Genomic DNA, 25,788 nt, shown 5'->3' with positions numbered 1-25,788 from the left:
AATCATTCCTTTGCCAGAAAGAATCACCAAACACCAACACACGTCAAAAAAAGTTTAATATTGTCACAAATATTCACTTTGCACTAGTAAGTACTGCTGCTACTAGTGGTGCAATGTAAAAAGACTTTCTAGCATTGCAAATCCAGGGAATCATGCAGATCTTCAGGAAGACACACACACACGCACACACACACGCACACACTTAAAGCTGAGCTTACTGCTTGTGACTCGTGTTACCACACAACATTCGATCACAGTGCACCAAAATGCATATTGAAATGCTTATTAGCATGGGGAATCCAAATCTTGAGGAGCAGAGAAGAAAAATACCGTATTTTTCATTCTATAAGACGCACCAGACCACAAGACGCACCTAGTTTTTGGAGGAGGAAAACAAGAAAAAAAATATTCTGAATCTCAGAAGCCAGAACAGCAAGAGGGATCACTGCGCAGTGAAAGCAGCAATCCTTCCTGCTGTTCTGGCTTCTGGTATAGCTGCACAGCCTGCATTCACTCCATAAAACGCACACACATTTCCACTTACTTTTTAGGAGGGAAAAAGTGAGTCTTATAAAGCAAAAAATACGGTAAGTCTGCAAATCTCTTTTCTTCTGGCCAATGGTGGTATTTAGTTGAACAAACAACAATTCATATTTCAGAGAACAGAAAGATCTAGAATGGTAGTGGGTCGCTTCTGCGGCAGCTGTTCAGAAAACTAACTGCAGGCTAACCAAACTTAAAAGACAAGCTAGCTAATTTTCTATTTGTGCAATTCCAAATAGGAAGGGAAAGGTGATGTGGGTTGTCTGTGTGCGATGGCAATTTTTTTTCTGTGCAAATTAGGCAAGTTTGCATAAATTAATTTGCACCAAAAAGTTTCACGCAAGGCTATAATCTGGCATGCTTATTTTACTTGCATTTATTTTAATAATATAATAATAATAAAAAGCTAAAAGATTTGAATCTGCTAAGCTTGGCTTATTTGCAATGGGCAAATGCATTGTTACTACGAATCTTAACAAACCAGGGGGATCCATGGAAAGGTAAATAACCGGGGAGTGGGGGGGGGGGGCAGGATGCATCCCACATCACTGTTTGCCAGCCCTTTCTATTTGCTGAGTGGCAGGCTGGCTTGACTTGCAAGTCTAGCTGAATCTAGTCCCAATGCTGGAAATTTCCTTGCTTTAGGCACCTTTGGAGCAGGCTAGTTTGGTGTTATTTGCCCACAATGCTTTCCCAAGCACCCTGGAGTTCCTTGCTCCACACCCTATGTGGATTGACACAAGGACAGTTCCTCGAAACTTTACTCATCTAATCGTTAGATGCTGCTGCTATCTATGCATCTAAAAGCAGGGGTTTTTTTCCAGCAGGAACTTAGCTCCAGCATTTCTCAGGTGGGCGCCATTGCCATTCCAAGAGAACAAGGGAGGCGTTCATGGTGAGTCCAGCACCTTTTTCTAGAAAAACAACACTGTTTAAAAGCCTGGTTCTGAAGCTAATGTCACTTTTAAATCCACATGGAAAGGTATATACTTCCAAACATCAGGGGCATTATTCAGCTCCATTAAAAATCAGTGTGGTTTTGGCCTCTATAGGACCCACTGTTAATGGCGATTAGGATGCATTTCATTCCACCCCTTTCCCTATTATTTAGCTAGACTCAGAGTGTAAATTTTTAAAGCACTCGTGTGAGCGCTGCCATGTGGAAACTAGCCGTTAATGCAGATTAGAGGGCTCCCTAGCAAAGCACCCAAACACCACTTTGCTCACTCAGGTCATCCATTCCATCCCATACATATGGACATACCAGGAGGCAGCAGCTGTGTCTGGGAAGCTGCCTGCTATTTTAATTTGTCCGCCACTTTCCGGGGCAATGTTACATTGGGTGCACAAGAGCATTGTGGGAAAATTAAAAGGGCAGCTTCCCAGTCACAGCAGCCAAAGGCTCACAGCCAAAGGCCTGGGCAGGCCAGAAAGCCAGGTTAACTCCAGCTTTGGCAGGTGGACAAAGGTGTTGGGAATGGTGTTGGCCTTGCAGTGTGGCAGAACATTTCCAGAAGCAAATACATGCCGTGGACTTGCCAGAACTCCCCTAGATAACCTGCAGCCATGTCACTCCCACATTGCAAGCACTCGTACAATTGCTACACAAAGGCAGTCCGTGAACTCAGCTCATTACACTGGAAGTGGCTCTCAGAGCAGGAAGGGAGACCAGGATTCCCCTTTTAAAAATTAACATCCTCAACTCACCAGAATCTAGCCAAACCAAGGGAAGGGTACATGGAAAGCTATGGATAGCTCTACGGTCAGAGGTTTGGATTATCTCTGGGGTCAATCCTTCTCTTGGTTTTGTTTTGTTTTTACTAGCACAGACTTGCCTTTTGGAACAGCACAAATCTTACTTGGAAACACGACATCATTCACCAAAGCAGCGGGAAAAGCCAGTGATATTAAGACACGTCGGGAGAGCCCCTTATTTCTTTCCTAGTGACTGAATACAGCGAGCAGGAGACAATTCTGGCCGCTAAAGGAGACCTTGCTACAGGAGAACGGAGTGCAGCTCAGCAGATGTGAAAACTCCAAAGTTGTCTGAAAGGAAAAGGGTGCGGGGAATCAAACATTTAGCTAGAAATTCGGAAAAGAACTGCTAAGCCCTCTTAGCATAAGCACTTGTCTCTTACTCAGCACTGTTGGTGGTATATGTATTTAACATGGATGTAGTAGCAGCTGGAAATAATACACTTGACACACAGAACCACCTGCTCTTCTCCTTGGACATCATTTGGCTGTAATTTTAGACCTCAAATAATAAACCTATTTTTGACATTTGTTTAAATTATAGGTTCTCCTTTTTTCCTCCTTTGAATGATTTACACACGGGGAATGTGCCAAATAGGGCAGAAAAAGACACATGCAGACAAGGGGTTCAGAGGAGGGAAATATTATCAGCAACAGCAGCACACGCTATTCAGTATCCTATTTTTATTTTTTAACTCCAACGCTTCCATAAAGCAGCAGTGGGACTCTGGGCTTCCCCTCTTGCCAGTTCAGACTACGGAACCGCTGCTTTTCGCAAGGAAGTGCTCGGAAGGCAGAATGAGCCAGTGGTGCAGAGTTCAGTTATGCTCAGCCTCACGCAGTCTACATCCCACAGCAGTGATGAGGGCAGCCCCTTTGCCACTGCCATCTTCGGAGAGAAGGAATGTCACATCGCACTTGGGGGCCAGGTCCTTTACCGTTTGGTGCATGACCCTTGAAAAACTGTGGGGGGAAACAAACAAAAGGAGGGAAATGTGAGGGAGGGCTTCTCTCTGCCAGTCCATAATCACGATAAGGTCTCAAGATTACCAAGCAGGTTTCATTCTCTTTTCAGCAGCAACGCTTCTCAATACCAGTTGCTGGAAACGGATAGCTCAGTTGGTTAGAACGTGGTGCTGATAACGCCAAGGCCGCAGGTTCGATCCCCGTGCATCTTCCTGCATTTCAGGGGGTTGGACTAGATGACCCTCAGGGTCCCTTCCAACTCTACGATTCTATGAAATTGCAGGAAAGGAGAGAGCTTGTGTGCTCACATCCTGCCTGCAGGCTTCCCACAGGCATCTGGTTGGACACTGTGAGAACAGTGTCCAACTGGCCTGATCCAGCAGGCTCTTCTTATGCTCCTCCATGTTAAACCGGAAGCCTTCCTTATGTCAGTGAACGGAGCCAGACACTCAACATGCAGACTTTACAGAAGAAAGTGGCAGGAGATTGCAGAAGGAAGCAAGGAGCAGCTGTGATATAAAGGGAATTCCTTCTCACTGTTTTCACACACCCATCCGCAGTCATTTCCATAAGGCATGCACCTGAAATATTCATCTGAGTCCATTCATTTTTATGGAAATGAGAATTAGAAACCCCTTATCCTTAACCTATGCCTATGGAGTCTGCAGTGAAACATAAGCTCAAGCCCAAAAGAGTGGTGGAGTACACAGTGACTACTCATTAAGCGAGCACACAGTAAGCCACAAAACATGCAGGCTAGGAGAAAAGGCTCCCTTGGCTATTTCATCAGAGCATCCCCAATCTCTCACAAGCCAAGCACTGCTTTTCACAAAGCTTTAAGACACTTGGTATCTTTGTTTCCCGGAGCCCAGACAGCAAAAGCTCATAATTTCCCAGTACTTACTGTGGGTGAAGCTTATAGAGCGTACCATCGACGCCCACCGTTACATCCAGGTGGTCCAAGCCTCTGTTCTCCCTTATTTTGTCTACGACGGCAGCCATCCCGGCTCCACACAGCTGAGCCGCCCTCCTTGATACTGCGCCGCACACCGTCTTGACGATGATACTGTCATCACAGGTGCTGTTCAGACCAAGCTGCTGGAGGATTGTACGGACCTGAAGCAGCGCTAACCTGTCACTGTTGAGAAGACCCAAGGGGAGAAGGGGGAAGAGAGAGAAAACAGAGGCTTGAACTCGTTTCCAAAATTCTCTGCTTCGGTGGACACCAGGGATAAGGGCACCAGATGCTGTTGGACTCCAACTCCCATCAGCCCAGCAAACATGGCCAATGGAATGTGGCCAACAACACCTGGAGGGCCACAGGTGTATGCAGTCAAAGACTCCCGTTGGCCTAGGTCCCACATGCATCACTGAGTGTACAATTGAAGGCCTATTCTGGCATTCAGGCTATAAATGGAGGCGCAGGTACCCAACATCCCCCTCCCCGCTGGAATGCCAGCTCAACCTCAAACCAGTCCACATTAAGTGCAAAGGTCCTCCCCACAGAAAAACCCTCTTTGATGTTGAATGCAGGAAAGTCTCAAATGGAGCCAGGGAAACTTCTGTGTGCACTCCTGCCCTTTCCCTATTTAAGGCCACCTATGTCATCTCCAGACACCTATATACAACACTGGTACTGAAATCTACATGGCTAAAAACGCCTCCCATCACACTCTGAGCAGCCCCTTTACACTGCATTCAAACTATCCTCACTTTCTCAGGGTCTGTAATAGGTTTTGGTCCCAGAGAACAGGGGAGCATTGCCCTGCTGCACTTCCAGCTGTTCTGGAAGCCATTCTTTGCCCAGTTGATCTGTCTCTGCTCCTTCGCAGTGGTCTGCCGCTCTAGGGCCGTTTCTGTCTCCATCTATACTGATGCAAAAAAAAGCACTACAGCGGCAGCTGGTGTCAGACTGCGGTATTACAGCACCGTTGCAGTATTACAGCAACGTTAGGAGGCAGGCCCTAACATTTGCTATTCAAGTGGCAAGTATATTGTAATATAAGGTTGTTCGAAATGTTTGAAATTAACTGGGGAATATGATGCAGCAGCAAGGAGAACCATCCACACATCCAGGAGGGCGTGCAGGAAGTCAGATTTGGAAAAATGTTAAATTTGTTCAGATTTGGGAAAATGTTGATTTGTTTTAATTTAATTTAATTTGTTTTAATTAGTGACCAATTTGGGGAAAACAAATGAAAATCAATAAAAAAAAGATTTGCCCAAGTTTGCCACTCAAAAAATGCAGAACCATGAAAGAGAACCACAAATATGGATTGTGTAAAAACTCACAGTAGATTGTAGAGCATTATTGTAATGCTGATATCATTAGCTAAGATTTCCGAGAAAAAGTAATTGTTAGTAATAGCTTGACAATGACATATACATCTAAGCTCACTTACCTCTCTATCTGTGAAAGGAACTTTGTTTCAAAAATGCCCCTCGTTTTCAGCGTCTCTGAAATTTGACCTCTGAAGAGGAATCCTCTTTTCGTGAAGTCAATCAAAATGTTCCGGACGATTTCCCCCAAGTACATTCCACTGATCATCTTCTCATACCTGCAAATCATAGACAGATGAGGGTTTCAGAAAGAAGGGTGTGTGTGTGTTAAGGTCAACTGAGAAAAGTTTTGCTGGTGATTAATCCTTAATCAGTAAAAGCCTAATTACGTTATTCCACCCCATTCATTTCAATGCAAAGGGAACACAATGCATATTTGGGGGGGGGGGCGGAGATACAAATACATTTTGTTTTCAGGCTGAAAGCAACAGCAGGCACTAATATGCAGCTATGTTTGCTGAATTGATTTCTGTTCTGGACACAGCAGAAACACGCAATTTCCTCTCTTGTTTATGTTGGGAGTTTTCAGACACCCGACAGCCTTGCTGCCTCTGTGCACCCAGGCTCCCAGAAGAAAGCATGCCCAAGGCTGTGTGTTTGTCTTGAAGTACAATCAGGTGATCACAGTAGTGCATGTGACGAAAACCATCTCTGCTGAGTCACCGCAGCACAAGCCTTCACCCATTTCCAACAACATTTCACCCGGAAATACCTTTGTTTGCCGCTGTTTAATGAGTAGTCATCAACAGCTTTGTCATAGATTGTCCTGATGTCATCTAGGCATCCGTTGTCTCCAAATGCGCCCCATTCCATGTTCACACACATTCTTCCTTGCTCTCCTTCTACCATCTCTATGTTTCTCGTTTCCTCCATGTAACATGCATTGCTGCCAGTTCCTGGAACAGTGAAAGAATCAGATTCAATACCAGAATAGACCAAAAAAAGGACACACAAAATCATCCGGTAGTTATAGGACCTACTGCAATGGGTCTTAGTATAATGAGGCACCCAATGAACCCAACTAAATAGCAAGTCCCATTCTTACCCACAATGAGTCCAATTTCACAATTGGGATCTTCATAGGCACAAGTCATCATAGTCCCGACTGTATCATTCACCACGGCCACAACATCCAAGTCAAATTCCTTGGAAGAAGTAACAAAATTATATACTACAATTGCTTCTCTTGAAACACGGCGGAGTAGTATTCACCAATGGTTACAAGTTCAGGGAAACAAGCCCATGCCTGTCATTTGCAAATATTGTAATAATCAGGAAAACACAGGTCTGTTTTAAATAACAGCAATTTAATTTTAATTCCGATGTCCAGAGGGCTGGATTCAACTAAGTTGTTGCACTGGCAGAAGCCAGAGCAACGAGTTCTGCCAGCAGAACGTGAAAACCACCCTTTCCTTTCCCAATACCACACCCTCCACAGATCTGCTCAGGAAGGTTAGGAGAACCCCCAGAACAGAGGATCTTAAGCAATGCAGAGGAAGAGTAAGAACACACAACAGTGACTCATAAAACAAACAATACATGATTTTTAAGAAGATCAACACCATCTGCTAATTTTAAGAAATCACAGGGGGGGGGACTTACTTCTCTTCTTTTTATTCCTTCCCGTAGCAAATTAACAACATCCTCCCCTTCGCAGTCAGTAGCCTTAAAGCCCTTGGTCCAGTTCAGAAGGATGCCCTAAGAAAAGGAACAAAAAACTCAGTTCATTGCAGTATCAGAACAAACCAGAAATAATCACCACCTGGGCATCCAGGTGCAGTAGCAGACCCAACCAGCTAATGAACCCACGATGGCATCAAGAGCTCCTCATACGAATACATATGCAGCTGTTGTTCCTGGAGATCCAAACTGTGGGGTGGTATTTACCACTAGTCAACATTATCCGAGTAACACCTTCTGAAAGATGATGCACGGTGTGATGTCATTGTGTTCAGTTTCCAGCCAAGCACAAATGACAGCCAATGAAGTAGAGCAGGGGGAATATCCAAACTACAAGTGAGATGACATCATGTATCTCCTTTCATTAGCTGTTACCATGGGAACATGGGTTAACAACAAAGACTGATGGCAACCAGCCATGCCCCTGCAATATCTTGTTTCGGCATCACTTTTAAAGGCACACTGCAGTTAAGTCTAGAATCTGCAGGCACGGTGGGGCTTAACTCAGTGATAACAGCCCATGCCTTGCAGGCAAGAACTCCCAGGTTCAATCCTCAACATCTCCATTAAGGCCTTGGAAAGACTGGAGAGGTGGCTCCCATTCTGTGTAGATTATCCTGAGCCAGATGGACCAATGATCTTAACTCAGTATAAGGAATATTGACTGTGTCAATATTCTTTGCATGTGCAAAGCTCACACTCACGCTTGTCTGCCTGCATACCTCTTCTCAACCGCTAAACTGCAGCTGAAAATCCACTCTTAAAAAACACATATGGAAAAGTTTCATTACAGAAATAAGAACAATAACTTACAGCATCTAAGCTTGTCTGTTTGCAAGGGAAAGAAAACGTAAAGCCCAGGGGGAGTCGTGCACCTTTTATTCCCATGTAGTCCAGGAAATCCGAGATGCAGGAAACAATGTGATCAAACAGCTGGAAAAAGCAAAATAAAGTAGTGTATATCACAAGCACTGTGCAGTCTCTGAAAGATAGGAACAACATAACATCCTCTGCACTACATGCTCACCTCTTCTCCAGTACCTTGCATGACCTCTATAGGAATGGCATAGATTTTATTGTGCATCTCCACCATTCGCCTTTTACCGCTTCGGATCTTCACAAGCAAAACTCGGAAGTTTGTTCCTCCAAGATCCAGGGCCAGGAAGTCTCCGTTCTCTGCAATGAAATAATTTTGACCAAGTAGGAAGTAAGGAACAACGCATCTAAATTTTGCGAACTTTTAGTCTCCAGCACTTTTATGTTACAGGAGGAAAAGGCTCTCTCATCTACTGTGAACTCATTGTGTTTCCAGTGCTGGGTTTTTAATCAAGAGTTTACACAACTTTATCCAAAATGCATATGCATCCTGTACAAATGTGTGCGTCTATACATATCCATGTGGTACATTGTTCCTCACCCCAGCTTCACATCAATAGGAGTCCCTAAGCGAGAGCTTTCCCAACTTTTTATGTTGGTGACACACTTTTTATACAGTGGTACCTCAGGTTAAGTACTTAATTCGTTACGGAGGTCCGTTCTTAACCTGAAACTGTTCTTAGCACCACTTTAGCTAATGGGGCCTCCTGCTGCTGCCGCGCCGCCGGAGCACAATTTCTGTTCTCATCCTGAAGCAAAGTTCTTAACCTGAAGCACTGTTTTTGGGTTAGCGGAGTCTGTAACCTGAAGCGTATGTAACCCAATGTACCACTGTACTTAACCCAAGGTACCACTGTACATGCATCATTTTGCAACACAGTAATTCAAAGATTTGCATCATTTTGCAACACAGTAATTCAGTTTTACTAGCAAACAGGAAGTTAAACCTTTCCAGTCCCGGGAGGAGCGCGGGCGGAGCGTTCGTGTGACACGCCAACACACTAACGTGCGCCTTTGCATAGTGTAAACACATCCCTGCCTCGGCAGTACCCTCTGGTGTGTACACAAACAGAAACCCATCTGACACTAATGAAGCCATGCCGAAGGCAATGTGAAACTTGTGGGTGGGGCTTCACAGCACTCTGAGGTGGCAACGAGAACGCATCCTTACACTGAGCTCAAGTTATTCATGCATTTAAACAAACACGCTTAACCTGGCTACTTTTATTTTGGTGAAAAAGCGGCCTAATGCAATTTAATGCCCAATGCTGGTTTACTGCTGAAAACTGCCCCATATTCTACTTACCCCCAAAGGGGCACTTTCAGAATCAAGCAACTAAAAACAGGACGGGACCCTAATCTAGACACACAAACATGAATGTTTTTACTACAAAATAGAAGCAGCCAGGTGAGAACATACTTCTTCAAAATACATGACTTATAGCATATGTGGTTAACTGAAGGAGAGCAGAAAGGAGGACTTTTTGGCTCATTTTTAAATGGCTTGCTGCTCAGGATTCTGAGAACCGTCTTACTGAGGGGAGAAGTCCTGTTTAATTAGTTCATCTTGCCTGATGCAAGATCACATCAAGGTTGCAATGACTGTGCAAAAATCCTCTTGAGTCGCTACATGGTCTTTCAGCATATACACCCCCTGGTGCCGGGCAAAGATGCTCCTAGGCCCTGATTGGTTAATTGAAAAAGCTACCCTTCTGCCTTTCTGATAAAAACTGGTCTTTGGCCTGGGTCTGATGGCCCCCATTCGGATGTTGTTTGTGAATCACAACAACAACCACATATGCCTGGGTTCAGCTTGTTGGTGGGGTCTGTGACCCTAATAGAGAATGAGACAAGCTAGCTTTGTTATTTTTTATTTGTACTTGAATTCCCAATGGTATCTTTACATTCTAAGCCTTTTATTAACCACCTTCCATGGTATTGGGTTCTCATGTTTATTTTTACAAACATTTGTGCATTTAACCTTGGGTGGCTTCTTAGAGTAAGTACGTCTCGGCATCTTGTACCTGGCTGAGTGATTTGTAGGTTGGAGGCTCAAAAGACAGTAAATAAACTGTTTGGCTCTTGTCTGTGTGAATCCCAAGGACACCCAGAAAAAAAATGAATTTCCCTTGGCTAAGGATGGGGGGGGGCGGACCAACAGGGGTGGTGGCAGTACTAGTGGGCAGGCTTGGATTTTTCACTAGTCTCTCTCACACACTGACAACTTGGAATAACAAAACATTACATGCTGGCAGTGTGGGAAAGGAAAGCCCTATACATAGGAAACTTATTTACATGGTGACAGTGTTGGGGGAAACCCTTGGTTGAACAAGTAGGATTTCTGTACAGGGTGGAGGGTGGGGACACACTGCAATGCAATTATTCTCTTCAAAAAAGCAACAGAAGTTGGCTCGCTGGGAATGGATGAATTACTATACATACATGGAACATTAGCCAGCAGATGGCGATGTTTCTCCATCTTCATTTAAAAGGTGTGCTCTTTCAAAGAAAGGCAAGCTTTTGTTTTACAGAACCATCAGGAAGAGAGACAAGGAAATGCAAGAACCAACTGAGTGCCACATCAAAAACCCACTGGAAGGCTAAAGGACCACTCAGTTAATGAGTAAGTGACAAAGCAAGGACTCCTGTCCGTTGCCAATGGCATTTTTTATGTGGTGAAATGAGGCTGAACTGATTGCATCTCGATTCTGGAATACTGAACCTGACCAGAACCTGTATGTGATGTGATGGGTTTCAAACTGTAATTCTCCGCATCCTAAGAAATCTTCCGAAAGCACATCTACAATCTGAGCAAAGACGGGTCTTGAACATTCACTGGACTTACTTGACATACCAAAAATCAAATCAGGCAGGTGTCCGCAAACTAAGGAAAAATTGGTCCTTAGGAATTGTGAATCTTAGCTCATCATGGAGCAGGGATATCTTTTTATTGCCATCCTCGTAGAAGAAAGGCATGGGAAATTTTAGTTGGACCACAATTGTGATTTTCTGTTTCTGATGAATCGAGATGACTAGAGCATATGAATACCTCATCAGCTGAAAAGTGGCATATTAAGGCTAAAATCCTAAATGCACTTACTGGGGAGTAAGCCCAATTGAGCACAGTAGGCGTTACTTCCAAGTAAACATGCATAAGACTGCAATGTAAACATACTAAATAAATCTGCAGGACTGATATTAAGGATCAATATGGCATGGTACATATTTATTAAATCTAATGTGTTCAACATCTGTTCAACTTTTAGATACAGGCCAAGATCTAAACAGGCATCTACACCCTCTGCACCCCGTTGCCTCCTCAGAAAATGCTTCCACCAGGTTCTCAAAACTGCTCTTCAACATTGACTGGTTCTACAAAGCAGTTTGGATCTTTCCAAAGTGGGGAGGGGGACATCAGTCTAAGGACATAATCTATTTTATTTCCATTTCCCCAGTGAAAAGTGAGAGCAACCTGAAACTGCCTTTTGTGTTCAGTTTGCTGAACTGATGCTGGGAAAGCAGCACCTCAGTGTTTTAAAAACAAGCAAACCAGAAATGCATGGAAAGAATGCACCCCCTTTATCTGGGGGCTCCCAGCCTTAGATTATTAGCTGCCTCACTCTGTAATGAGGAAACTAGGCTGCCTCTTCCAAAGGTCCCTTCCCAAGGACTAAAGACCTACCTGTCCCATCAGGTGTGCTGCGGACAAAGGTGGGCAGCATTTTGACTTTGGCGTGATCGTGCGATTTCTTCTTGAGGCCTGCTTCTATTTCCATCCGCATCCTCTTCTTCACCTGCAGCAGCTGCTCATGAGTAAGTTTGAATTCAGCCAGGGTCTCGTCTATCAGGCGGTGCTGCTCTGATAGCCGGTATGCTACCGCTGTGACCATCGCAGCGCCCTTGCCACTGCCACTCTCAGACAGCAAAAAGCGCACTTCTGAGTCGGGCACTAAGCGGCGCACAGTTTTCTGCAGCCGTCGGGAATACCTGCAAAGGGGAGAAGGACAGTAGGTTCAGTAATAGGAATTTTCCATTAAAGGTGTGTGTGGAGGGGAATCACTGGGTCAGCCCAAGGAGCTGTCTAGACAGTGGATAAATAGGAAACATGTGGCCCTCCTAATTTTGTTGGACTACAACTCCCATCAGACCCAGCCAGTGGACAGGATGATGGGAGCTGTAGTCCAGCAACATCAGGAAGGCTACAGGTTCCCCATCCTGATCTAGTGTAACAGCAGTTTGCTTTATAGATACAAGGTAGAGCACCTAATGATGGAAAAAACAGCACATATAACCGCAATCCAGACATTAACTGAGAATCGATGTCATTTGAGAGATGTAAGGAATTTTCCCATGTCATAGTCCCGCACCTGGCCAGAAATATCCATACAGGAGAATGCTGTGGGAAGACTGAAGAACATGGTTCTTTCTAAAACTGGCAATGCCACCACCAGGAGAGTGACAAAGCCAGCGTGGGAAGGAGCCACATCGTCCAGCTCTTGCACGTGGTTCCTCTCTGCAGACGTCACAGGAGCAGAGTGAGAAATAATTGCAGGAAGTAGCTCCCACGCTGCTCCAGTACTGCAGGCCTAATGGACGGGGCACTGGGAATGGTGTGCCTGCCTTGCACACAGATACTGATCCGCACCCACTCTGCTTATTTGCATGCACATACTGCCAACACCAGAGGTGGGTAGGAGAAATGGCCATTGGGGGCTACTGGCAAATCTCTGGGCGATTTCGTAGAATCATGGAATTGTAGAGTTGGAAGGGTCCACAAGGGTCATCTAGTCCAACCCCCCTTGAGATTAAGAGCCTCATACCCTACCAACTGAGCTAGGCAACGAAAAATTGCTTAAATCAGCCTGCTGAAGAAAAGCTAGCTATGAGCGACTTTTGTGAAAAAGAGATGGTGAGCTCAGCTCAGTTCTGCTACTGAAAATAAACTCCTAGGCTCCGAATGTGCTTTGAAACATATAGAGAGCCTGTATGTGGAAGATACCTTAAGAGTAATATCCAGGCAACACCAAAACAAACAAACAAAAACCGAGCCTCCACAGCTGCTTTTCCAATGGTGTGGCATCACTTGTTTATTTTATTAAATTTCTATACCACCCTTCATCCAAGGATCACAGGGTGGTTTGGAGTGTGTAACTGCAAAGTACCCCCTTGCATCTGTATGGTACAAGTTAACATGGGGGGGGGAGGAATAAACTACAGGCTATTGCATGTTATGGGCACATCACTGCAATGTGCATAAAACTAGTTGCAAAGATTGTCTGCTGCAAGCAGCTACCTGGTATTAGCCCTGAGGGATAGCTCGGCTGGTAGAGCCTGAGACTATCAATCTCAGGGCTATGGGTTCAAGCCCACGTTAGGTGAAAGATTCCTGCATTGCAGGGGGTTGGACTACATGATCCCTGTGGTCCCTTCCAACTTCTATTATTCCACGTGCATTGCAAGCACTGCCTCCTGCCTAACTTACTGAGCTGCCTTTGGACTGTGATATTTACAGCCCACTTTCACCTCCTGTTTACTTAGCCCAAGTCCAGAGCACACAGCCAAATGTCAGCTGGATGTGCTACATCTCTGACCTTTTGCAAGAGACTGTCCCTAACAGGTGCCAAGATGTAATTATAGAAACCTGGCAGGCTCTTACTGTGGATGCATCTTGTAAAGGGAGCCATCAACCCCCACGGTGGTGCGCAGGCGGCCCACTCCCTTGTTGTCCCGCAGCTGGTTAAGGATGGCACCCAGAGTGGCAGCCACCAGGTTGGCAGAGCGGAAGGAGACGATTGTGCACACGTGGTGGACGGCGACGCAGTCTTCATGGGAGGGCTCAACCCCAAGACGGGTAAGTATCTCCTTGGCCTTTTGCAAACCCTCCTTGCTCCTAAAAACAGAAACCACAAAAAAGTTACGATAAGATAACACAATCTTGACGGATGGGCAGGTTGCTCACCGAGGGAGAGTGTTGCGAGAGTCTGAGAATGGGTGCAGAAGAGTCCCGTGGAAATCTTGCGAGGAAAGGAAGGGGAAGGGAGGCTGAGATTAGAATCTGTGATATTAAGAGCCTAGAGAGCACAAAGAGGTTTTCAGTTCCACTGTGCTGGATTTGGGTGGTGGGCTCTCTGTATTGTGCACCACTTGTAATCAGTGGGACCAGTTAAGGGTAAAATTCTGGAAGCCGTTCCTTTAAAATAGGCCACATGGTGCAAAGCTGGAAAATGTCAGGTCAAAAGGCTGCAGCTTCAGACATACATACACTGAATATCATTTTAAAGCTGGAAAGTGCTGCCTATTAAGCTAATGACAAAACTCTATTTTCAAAAGCCCATCCAGGAGTTGCTCTTCGAATCCAATTGCATATATTCCACTACATTTCATTACACAAGTACTGTATTCTAGGTTGGAAGTGCAGGAGGAAAGCTTCAAAGCTACTTACTTCTCCATGGCAGAAACGTGCTTTGTTTCTAGCTTCCCTTTGGTTAAAAGTTCGGGAGTGATTCTTCCCTCAAAAAGAAGACCTTCTTTGGCCATTTTGACAAGGATCAGCCTGACGAGCTCGCCCATGTACATGCCACTGACCATCTTCTCAAACCTGGAAAGATATTATGGCAGAAACACAAATCAGATATACTCACGAGTAGTTTACGGGCGTGTGGCCCGCTCCTGCATATAGTTACCCAAGTTCAATTCCCAGTAGGTGCCGATGGGAGGCACCCTTAGGGTTCAAATCCTTCTTTAGCCATCATGCTTATAGTGTGGAAATCCTGAGCAAATCACTCTCCCTCTCAGCTGAACTCAACCAAGACCACCCAACCTAACACATACACACTTGCCAACAGAATAAAAGTAGGAAAGAATGATGGATGGCAAAAATGAAGGGAACTTCCACTCACTCAAGGGGGGGGTCCCCAATTTCTGAAAAAAATTCCCCGAGCTGCAAGAACCCCTCTGCCATGCTAGGTCATTCTAGAAAGTCCTGAAACCATCCACAAGTCTTCTTGGGAAGTGGTGAACAAAAGGGAAGGAGGCAAGAATGGAAGGAGGCTCTGCTCGTGGATCTTTGGTTCCAAGCCTTAAGGTGTAACTCCCCACCACAAAGCTTTGGGACAGGCATGGAAGAACAGTAGAAGAAAATAAGCTCAATTACAATTGCTTCCCAGGGTTAACGGAACCCCGATCAATCTCCCTGTCAAATTCAGTCCGGGTGTCTTCTAACAAGCCATCGTCTCCAAATGCTCCCCATTCGGTATTGATGCACATCCGCCCTTCGTCGCCTTCCACCAGATCAATGTGTCTCATTTCTTCCATGTAGCAGGCGTTAGTGCCGGTACCTTAAAAGAAGGCCATGGGATTAGTCAACAGTCTTTATATATATATATATATATATATATATATATATATATATATATATATATATAAAAGAGCAAAACAAAAATGTCAACATGCATTATGCTTGTCAAAGGAATCAAATGTCAATACCAATGATCAAGCCAACTTCGCAACGCTGGTCATCAAATCCACAGGTCATCATGGTCCCTACGGTGTCATTGACAACTGCCATGATGTCTGCATCGTAGTCCTTCAAAATGAAAGGGAATATTTCTAATATGCAATTTTACCAACACTTTTTGATAGGCATATTCTACTTGCTAATGTGACACAGAATCTCAGTAAATATTATTTACTGGGCACTTTGTTTAGGTCTGCTTGCTGTTCGTGGTTTCATATTTTGTCCCCTTTTTACTACTGACCCAGGGACTTTACCCTTGAGTCTCAAGATCCTTTTCTTCTCAAAAACTACATCAGCCAAAAAAAAAAGACTCATTGACATCTGGACCACCGAAAGACCCATCCTATCCATGTCAAATGCAGCTACATACACAGAACTTTCCACTACTTTGAAACTATCTTAGGTTTCTCTTCTAGGTCCATTGACTTGGCTGCAAGTCCCATTCAATGGGGGACTCAGCTGGACAAACTTCCAAGTTAACATGCATAAAACTTCACTGTGATATTGAGAGAGGATTGTTTGAATCTAAGGCTGTTGAGTCTATGGAAGTCTGTTTGGTATATAATATTATCTAGAACAAGAAATGCTATATAGCCCCCTCCCCAAGAAATTGGTTTCTTAGTCCGAACATCTTCTTGGCTCAATACTTTTACTAGGAGTTAAAAGCAATGTGAAATTAGCGACCATCTAATCATTCTACAATGACACTGAAAAAGATTGACACAATTCCAGACATCTGCAAGTAACAAAAACATTATCAGCCAAGTTCATGTATCAATGCCAGCTATACATGTATTTAAAAAGATAATCTTACCCCACGCTTCTTGATGGCTTTGTTTAGCAACTTCACTACATCTGCTCCCTCAACACCACTTGCTTTGAAACGTTTTGTCCAGGTTATTAGAACACCCTAATAAAATGAAAAATAAAATAAAATAATGGCCTAAAGATATTAGGCCCAGTGTTTCTTTGAGTCAAGACTCACTTTTTCAGTTTTTTTAAAAAATGAGTTGAAGATCAGTTTTCATATGTGGTGACACTGCTGAATTTCCTACGCATCAATTTGCTCACGTTCTCATGGAGGACATAATACAGGTGAACAAATCTACCCACATACTCCATTACCTACCCTTGCTACAATTATACATCTCCATTTTGGAGGTACCACAATCAGGGAATCATGCTTAACAGTATGCATATACAGTTCACATGCTAAATTCTTCCATACGATGGATTTATATGGGGTCTTCTTCGTAACATTAAACAGGTCCTCACTTCCAAAATCCAAAAACACTGCATGCTTCCTGGCCATGTGCTGGGAGCAATGAAGTTCTAATTCAAGTGTCTTCCAACGGTTTCCACACACAATATTGCAACGAGAACAATATTCCAAGCAAGATCACTCAAACCAAGTCATATCAGCCAAAGGGCACTTTAGTACCATCTAGCTGGGGAAGATTCACAGCACATGTTCTTTCTGCCTGCCAAAAGTCCCTGGTTCAATCTCTGCCACCTCCAGATGGGGCTGGGGAAGTTGAAACCATGGAGCACTGCTTCCAGTCAGCATAGACAGAGTACTGAGCTAAATGGTCTAGCAGTCTGCTTTGGGGTAAGGCAGGTTCCTATGTTTCTTCTGTACAGTAATAAAGTTGTGCAGTGTTATTTGTGTATTTATGGATCGCTTCCAATGAAGCATCCCAAAGCCATTCCACAATACCATAAAAACATATATATAAAACAAGTGCATGGATAAAAGCAATTTAAAACCGTTACATATATAAAAACAGATTCAGACAATTACATATCTAAAAGCAATTTCAGATGCAACACAGATGCTGCCTGCATTCTTACCTCATCTAACTTGGTTTGCCTACATGGAAAAGAAAATGTGAACCCAACAGGCAACTTCTTGTTCTTGATTTCCTGTTTCTCCATGAAATCGCCTAAACATTCAGCAACGTGGTCAAAAAGCTGAGGAGAAAGGAAGGACAATAAAACAACATTTTAAAAGCCTGATAAAAATAATAATTGCAGCTTCATCCCCATAACCACTACTGGAAAAATCATTAGGTGATCCCATAACAATAAATACTATTTTGGTGGCAGCCCTATAAACTGGAACATTTGAAAAGTAAGGCTTTGGGGTGGAATTCAACGTAGTGTTAAGCAGATCACTCAGTCAGTGCAAGCGTTTTTGCTTGCCTGAAAGAATGATCCGCTCTCTCCTCCCACTTGGGGAGGTTCTGGGGGTTTTCTGAACCTCCCCAGGCCAATTTCAGGGTATGCAGGGGGAGTGGAAAGAAGCCCTGCTGCACCGGCAGAACACCTTGTGCGAGCATACTCTGGCAGGACTACACTGTTGAATCCGGTCCTTTGGTATGCATTTCATACATGGGGGCAGAATCCTCCATTGAAGCCATAATGCTCAGCAGACTTCTCTGCGAACAACTCTCATTGGTTGTCACTGCAACCGTAAACACACTTCCTTAGAAGCAGGTCAGAGTGAAATCCATGGTACGGAAAATGTTGTCATGCTAGGAAGGCATACATCTTCCTGATCTCCTAGTCATAGCTAGGTTATTGTCAGGGACTGGGCAGATGAAGAGGAGTGGTAGAGACCACCTCCCCAGGAGCATCCCAGAGGAGGAAAGGGCAGATAGCATAGATCTACAGGACTGGTTTGACACAGGGCACACCCCAGAGGAAGAAGAGGGAAGAAGCTGAGAAATAATGGGAGATGAAGAGCTAAGTAGTACTGAGCAGACAGGGCCCGAGCAACAGCTGACTGATATGCTGTCACTGGAGTGTCTCCCAGAACCCGTCCTGTGCCCTAAAACCAGGTGTTCACTAAGAATAGCAGAGCAAAGGGCTCAAAGGCACGGGACCCTTAACAGCCACCATAGAAGAGGGGAGGAGTTTGATGAATAGGGAAGTACGGAGGAGGGGGAGGCGTGGAGCTTCACTCGGAGCAATGTTAGATACTGAAAGGTGCTTGGCTGACTTGCCTTGGCATCTGGAATCATAATAAAAAGGACTAGAAAGCCTGTGTTTTCCTCTGTCTTTCTGCTTTCCTGGGCAATCAGCCAGAAGCTGTCGACAGCACCCTGACAGTTATGGCTTATGCCATAATAATAATAAAAAAAACCCCAATAGCCTGTTCCATAAAGCTCTCTTTCCCCAATTCTTTGTCATTTTAACTATGTGAAACACCCTGATAGCTACGATGTGCATGTTCTGCCTCCACTGTCAGAGTCAGTATTCTTCTCAATGGCAGTTACTGGGGGAAACAAGCGGGAAGAGCACTGTTGGGTTCAAGTCTCTTGCGGGTTGCCCATAGGCTTCTGGTTGGCCACTGTGAGGACAGGATACTGGACCAGATAGGCCACTGACCTGATCCAGAAGTGCTCTTTTGAAGGCCTTAGTGTTAACTTCAGTTGTGGTTATAACACAATCTGGTTTGAAGTAACCATGGTTTGCTACACATTATACTAACCATGGTCAACTCTGAAAAGGGAAGGCAGGGAGGAACTCATGCAGGGAGAGGGAAGGACGAAACATGAGCCTGCAGCACATTTCTGATCTCCTAACCATAGTTGCAAAATTAGAAATATTACCTCTGCACTGGGTAATAAAGTTTAGACTGGCACTCTCGATGGACATTATCCAATGCATTTCATGTCACAGTTTAGCAACTGGGTTTAGAGTAGGAATGCCCATTTGGCAGGTTAAAAACCTCTATGAGCAAGTATATTATTATTTACAAGGCTAAACAACACTCATACACCACAAATAAAAATAATGATCTAAATCAAATATTCCTGATTTAAATCTGGGGTGATTTTGTAATGCTAGAAGAATCTTCCTCCTTGATTCCCCCCCCCCCCGAGGAGCCCAACACCCAACTGCCCCTTTTTAAACAATTGCTTTAAACAAGAGCTGCAGGTGTCACAGACCTACTGAGTTGTATTCAATGGTGTCATTCAGCTAACTGTAAAGAAAAATCACCCTCCCCATTCCACTGATGGACATTTTACCATCAGCTGAGTGGCAAATCTGAATATAGCCCATTGCTTTCTGGAACGAAACGTTTGCAACATTGGAAAGTAACTTTCAGTTTTGGGCTAGTCAGGATTTGCCTCTTCCACTCAGTCCTCCTTCCCCAGCTGAACTATCCCAAGCAAGCATTTTCAATTGGCAGCTCCTAAATGCACTGATGAATCATAACCAGAATGCCGATTCCATGCAGAGCGAAAATGTCTTCTCTCATTCTTTAAAAGCATATGCCTGGAACTGGTTTCATGTTTAATTTATGTAGAGCTTTTTATTTTTATTTTTTTAACGTAGCACTATGCAGGCAAACGATGCAGCACTCTTGAGCTCCAATTACAGTTTCGGTGCTGCAGCTCTTTCCATGCCATGGAACAGGTGTGACAAGTGCTGCAATGGGGAAGCTGGAAATGGTGGCACAGCACAAATACGGCCAGATACAGAAGAACAGAATTGGCTCCTCTGATGCTTGAGCCTTTACTTCATCAAGTAAAATCCCAAAATCTTCCATGCCTTTTTTAAAAAAAACATAAAGCCATTTCCTTTTACATTATACCCTCCCCATTTATCTTCCTTGCAAAGTCACAGAAAATGCCCTATCATTTATCTCCAAAATCTTTTGGGGGGCAAGCCTAAAGCTCGGTGAGCCTTAAAGCTGTTGTTGGCATCCATTTGACTTTTACGGCCTGGCAACAACATGCATGTTCCAAAACTGAACAGGCCAATGCATCCCTTCCTGCACTGCAGAGGGTGGACCAGATGACCCTCGGGATCCCTTCTAGGAAGAGGCGTGGGGCTCAAATCACCAAGCTGCCAGTAAATAGTGACAAGAGCACTGCAGCTTTAGGGCCCAACCTCTACCCTTTACTTTACTTGTGGCGGTGGAAACAGCAGCTTGTACCATCTTTTTAAGCCAGAGGACGTTCCTAAGCTCTTCAGATGCTGCTGGACTACAACTCCCAGCATCCCTAGCCATTTGCTATACTGGCTGGGGCTCATGGGAGTTGGAGTCCAATAACAAGTTACTTAACATGCCATCAGAAATCCAAACACCTGACAAAATTATGTATGGTTTGCCAGCATCCCAGGCACCTTGGCATTTTGATACTGGTTCATTTAAAAAAAATCGATTCTAGTGCCTAAGAAACTGGAATGTCATGGAGCTGGGATATTGGAAGGATCCTGAAAAACATACAAATACATTTTAAATAACTATGAAAGAGTATTTGCACTGTCATCGTTATTGAACCACAGGCAGAATAAGGTGTCGGCCGCAGGAATGCAACAGACTTTCCCCAAAACATAAAACAAAAGAAATTTGGTTCTTTGACTACTGTATGACTGATGCTGACCTCTCTCATTCAGTAATGACCAACGAGACCATTTGGGACATTTAGGAGAGCCACTTTCACATGCTAAAGTGACTGCGCAGATGTTTTCAAGAGCCAAATAGCAAGAAGAGCACAGGCGAGCCTGGAATCTACTGGCTCAAAGTGGGAATTTCTGCAACCGCAAGAAGATGCCCAGAGTGCCTCTGCCTAACCGGCCAAATTACTGACATTCAGGCTTAACGGCCATGCTGCCAGCATTCAGGAAAACAGGCATTAAGGCTCATCCTAGGGGAAGCAAGATAAATAAATGGCAATGGATTGGGTAAGGTAGGCTTTTTAAAAAATGGCAGCATTGGTGACAGCAGATTCCAATACCTGTAACTTACACAGGAGGTTTTGCTGGGGAAATAGGAGAAACTCCTCCACCCTTTCTTGGTCTCACCAACCATCCATGTAGCTTCTACAGCCTGAGTTGCTGGTTGCAAAATGTATACTTGGACAAATTTGCATACGCAAGGGCAAGAGAAAGAAAGATAACAGCAAGTTTTTTGTGATTGTAGCTGAACTGATGTATTATGAATCTTGGGTCACAAAGTTAGAGGGGTATAATAAGTGTACAAATAAACAAAAAAACAAACAGCAATACATATTTTAGCTCACAACTGGGTCATCATTTTCATGCCTATGGATCAGGATTCTAAACTGCCTTCCAATTCAACAAGTCATCATTGTATAGGAAACATTGGTTTGCAATGAATAAACTGGAAGAAATTATCACAAGAATCTAATTTCCTAATATTAAAAAAACCTAGCATTTTGCATTATTCTCAACAGAGAAGTTGGCCTCAAAATATGCATCCTAACTTTCCACCAAATGATTTTGAAGGTAAGTCTTTTACTTCCTTTAAAAATTAAAATTACAATGTAGTAGTTTTTATTTTATCCTTCAAAACTGTATCAGAAAATCCAAACAATACCATGTGGAAGCTTTTTCAAAAAATGTTTTACAACCCTCATATATTGCAAGAACATTCCTAGGAAGCAATCTTACCCGTGTTCCACTGCCATGCATAATATCCTCGGGAGTGTTATAAATCTCTGTTTCCATTTGCACCGTCTGCTTTTTCTCATGAGACACTTTCACTCGCAAAATACGAAAGTAAGATCCACCAAGATCCAGGGCAATGAAATCTCCTTTCTCTGTTTTGGATGAAACAGAACATCAACACTTAAGCATCAAGTCACTCTGGGTGCACAATGAATCTTTCCCATCTATTACATAAAATAATGCATTGGGTACTGAAAGTTAAACTATCAGCATTCACCTTTTAACACTGCAAATATATCTGATCAACCCAAGAGATTAGCCTCATCCTATCTAATCAGACAAGCAAAGACCACAATCCTTTATTTGTTTGGAGACTGAGATTACCAATTAAAACAACCCATGGAATGAGATGAAAGAAAAACTCAGTGTGTGTAAACAGAGCACAGGCAAACACTGAAGTTCAGGTACATGGATGCAGATGCAGATGCAAATGCACACACACACTCCCTCTACTCTATTTTAAAAGGATGTTCAAACCCTCAAAACAGGCTCTGCATCAGCCGAGAAGAGACTCGGAGCTGCCCTCAAGAATAGCAAACTGATTTACTTCCTGGCCTAATTTCAATTCTTCATTGATTTCTGAATTTTCATTAAGCTTTAAAAGTGGCAAAAAGCAGGAAGGGTAATAAGCAAAATACAATGTTGGGTCATTTATGACACTGGCTGGCTTACCATTCACTTTCAGTTTGAGACTCATTAAATACATTATTCTTACTTTATCACCACCAACGCATTATTGGCCACCTGGACACAATCAATTTTGCCCATACAAATAAGCCTTGGACATCATACCCATCCAATAATCTTGCAACACAGCTGTAACTTCCCACTAAAGTAGCCTTGTTTCTGTCTTCAGCACTAACATCACACCCACATAAAATGTCAAGCATGGATTTTCCCTTTTTAGGTGTTCTATTACTCTTTCCAAAGGTTTCCTTCCAACAGTGTTCTCATCTCAGCAAAAATGGCAACAAATTCCTTGCTCTCACCTGCCTCTCTTTGGACCTGTCCACTCATGTGGGTAAGAAATCAATGAAGAATTGAAATTAGGCCAGGAGGTAAATCAGTTTGCTATTCTTAGGGCAACTCTGAGTCTCTTGCAAGCTGATGTTACAGCAGTGTTTTTGCCCAAAGTTATGCAAATCGTATCAGGTATACAAATGGACTCGTCTTGTTTGCCACCAAAAAAGGGAGACCCAAATCTGTCAGTTTGGGAAAACACATTTCTAAATAGCAGAGCAAACTACACAACCATCCAAGAGGCAATACTTTCAGGGCTGCCAATGAAGAAGCATGAGATCTGGGAGCTGCATCCCAGAGTCCGTGCACCGCCACGGCTCTTTGATTATGCTCCATTGTGCATCATTACCAGCATCCACAATGCTCTGTTTGCAGCAAAGCTCTCCAAATTGTGTATTATAATTTTATTTATTTAGCAAGCAGCCCTGCACTCCATTTTTCATTAAATATATATATAATCTCAGTGACTTAGGGCAACATAATATCCAGGACCAGCATCATTTTGAAGCTAATGTAATTTTTAAACCATTCTGTCGATAAAACCAATTAAATATCACTGTGCTGTACAAGAACTGGGCATTAAGCAAAATGTGCAAACAGACTTTTATCACTGTAGTCCATCGCTAGTTTAGACTGAGCCCCATTAGCTTTAAAAAAAAAGGAAAAAGGAAAAACACACACTAGAACAGATGGCCTTTTCCCCCTAAAGTAATTGAACGATGGAATACACTTCAGACAAATGCAGCACTTCAGAAACGTCCACTCTGGGATATGTTGCATATTAACACCCTGTCTGCACACTCACATCCAAGTCAACAAGACACTTAAAAACTGTAACTTGTATAATCAGTTTTACACTATTATGCAAACCTGCTTAATATTTGACTGAATACTTTATACCGCATATGTATGGAATGTTTTGGCAGCTGGGGGCATACAGGGATTCTTTGTTCTACGCTTTTCAGAAACTGAATTTAAGATTAACCACAGTTTAGGGTTTGGATAGCTAACTAAACTGTGTTTAGTCAAAGGCAGAAGCAGAAGCTTCTTACCTCCTCAGGGCAGCACCAAAGAAGGAAGGGCCTGTGTTATATCTGAATGCAGCCACTGTGTCTAGGTATTGAGCACAGACTGCAACTTGTTGTTTGATTTGGGTTTCAAACACACTGTCTTCTTCTTAAGTTTGTACAAGTAACACACCCTGACCCCAAGACAACAGGAGCCAAAGCTACTGGCCATAGGGAAATAGGCTGAGGTTTGTTTCTTTTTAAAAACCACTGTTTCTCTTTGCTACAAACATTGCTGAGAGTTTCTTTTAGTTTTACATACTTGGACCACTTTATGCATACATGTGTAGCTAATGGCTCTCATTGTGCTCGTAATAGTAACAAGAGATTGTTCTGGTGTTGTTTCAGAAAACTGTTTGTTAACGAAGTACAACAGCATACCTGAGCCATCAGGAATAGACCTTACAAATGTAGGAAGCATCTTTACAGAGGCTGTTGGGTTAAAGTCCCTGGAAAGTCCATTCCGCATCTCTCTCCTGAAGCGTCCCATAATATCCAGCAGAGTTTCATCAGAGAGCCGCATGGCGTACAGATATTTATCGATCTGGAGGGGACATAAGAGAAAAGCACACAACATTCAGACCTTGCACCATTTTGTGTTAACTTAACTACATTCTTAATTTGTGTCATTTGATTTCCAGCTGGCTCCATCCCAAGTGCTTAGGGCAGGTAACAATATTTTAGCTGCAAAGCTCCCAATTACAAGATAATTAACCACCATCTTTCCCTGCCCCAAACCCTATCCCTGGCACCAAAAGCCAATTAAAAGGTCTTACACTGCTTCCAAAAGACCCCTAGGCTTCGGCCTCCGTGGAAGACAATTCTCGAGTCGAGAGGCAGCAACCAAAAAGTATTTGTGGTCCTGGTGGTGCATAAATGGCAAGGTTAAGAGGTGTTTCCAGCTGATCTTAAAGGTTATGATGAAACACAGGGATGGAAGCCATTACTGAGATAGAATGACTCCAAGTCTCTTAGGGTTCGGTGAACCAGCACCTTGAATGGAGCCCAGAAAGCAATAGGCAGAAATTGTGCACAAAGAAATTATTTTATCATCAATGTTATCATCATCCTCTTGTCCTTCTCTATTTAAAAGCCCACTTAGCATTTGATTCAGTTATCGTTAAAAGGTAAACCTATCTAGTCAACACTTTCCAACACAACACAATAGCCATCTTCTGAAATTCATGCTTCTCCAAATTTTGAAATCATGTTCTCCAGCCAAGTTATGTGTACAAAAATGCATACACATGGCCAAGGTTTGCATAAAATGCATGCATTTGTGAAAACAACATAGAAAAATGCATTAGATTAGGGAAAATACAACACAGGAAAAAATGCATAGGGAAAATACACTGTCCTCAGGGTTCTGCTGACCCTCCAGAGTGGATCTGGGAGAGGTACAGGGGGCATGCAGGGGAGGGAGAAGAAAACCCCATTGTGCTAGCTAGGGTCTTTGTGCTGGCTTCTGCTAACGCAACAATGGATTGATTTCTGGTGGGTCACAGTTGGGGATATACTCTAGTAACTACCAATAGAGCA

General features: G+C 43.5%; 1 protein-coding gene across 3 annotated transcripts in view; it reads right to left on the bottom strand.

The window, feature by feature from the left end:
- Nucleotides 1–39: 39 nt before the first annotated feature.
- The window catches only part of LOC310706790 (hexokinase-1), a 47,051-nt gene continuing 21,302 nt past the window's right edge, over nucleotides 40–25,788 (bottom strand). For 2 of the 3 annotated variants that reach the window (XM_083503048.1, XM_083503047.1), the window contains exons 2-18: nucleotides 24,631–24,793; nucleotides 22,106–22,254; nucleotides 17,528–17,647; nucleotides 16,491–16,586; nucleotides 15,646–15,745; nucleotides 15,314–15,497; nucleotides 14,603–14,758; nucleotides 13,817–14,050; nucleotides 11,843–12,147; nucleotides 8,312–8,460; nucleotides 8,098–8,217; nucleotides 7,207–7,302; nucleotides 6,650–6,749; nucleotides 6,317–6,500; nucleotides 5,667–5,822; nucleotides 4,169–4,402; nucleotides 40–3,261 (exon numbers count right to left, since the gene is read on the bottom strand). In XM_083503048.1, the coding sequence (XP_083359174.1) occupies nucleotides 3,117–3,261; nucleotides 4,169–4,402; nucleotides 5,667–5,822; nucleotides 6,317–6,500; nucleotides 6,650–6,749; nucleotides 7,207–7,302; nucleotides 8,098–8,217; nucleotides 8,312–8,460; nucleotides 11,843–12,147; nucleotides 13,817–14,050; nucleotides 14,603–14,758; nucleotides 15,314–15,497; nucleotides 15,646–15,745; nucleotides 16,491–16,586; nucleotides 17,528–17,647; nucleotides 22,106–22,254; nucleotides 24,631–24,793 (2,691 nt within the window). In that variant the 3' untranslated portion in view covers nucleotides 40–3,116. Of the gene's footprint in view, nucleotides 3,262–4,168; nucleotides 4,403–5,666; nucleotides 5,823–6,316; nucleotides 6,501–6,649; nucleotides 6,750–7,206; nucleotides 7,303–8,097; nucleotides 8,218–8,311; nucleotides 8,461–11,842; nucleotides 12,148–13,816; nucleotides 14,051–14,602; nucleotides 14,759–15,313; nucleotides 15,498–15,645; nucleotides 15,746–16,490; nucleotides 16,587–17,527; nucleotides 17,648–22,105; nucleotides 22,255–24,630; nucleotides 24,794–25,025; nucleotides 25,109–25,788 lie in introns of those variants that run through there. The other variant, XM_083503049.1, reaches the window with a different exon arrangement.

Source organism: Podarcis liolepis (genome assembly GCF_965112155.1).
Source record: "Podarcis liolepis genome assembly, chromosome: 5".
NCBI classification, from domain to species: domain Eukaryota; kingdom Metazoa; phylum Chordata; class Lepidosauria; order Squamata; family Lacertidae; genus Podarcis; species Podarcis liolepis.
The sequence above is the reverse complement of the archived record's forward strand: the minus strand, read 5'-3'. Positions and strand labels throughout refer to the sequence as shown.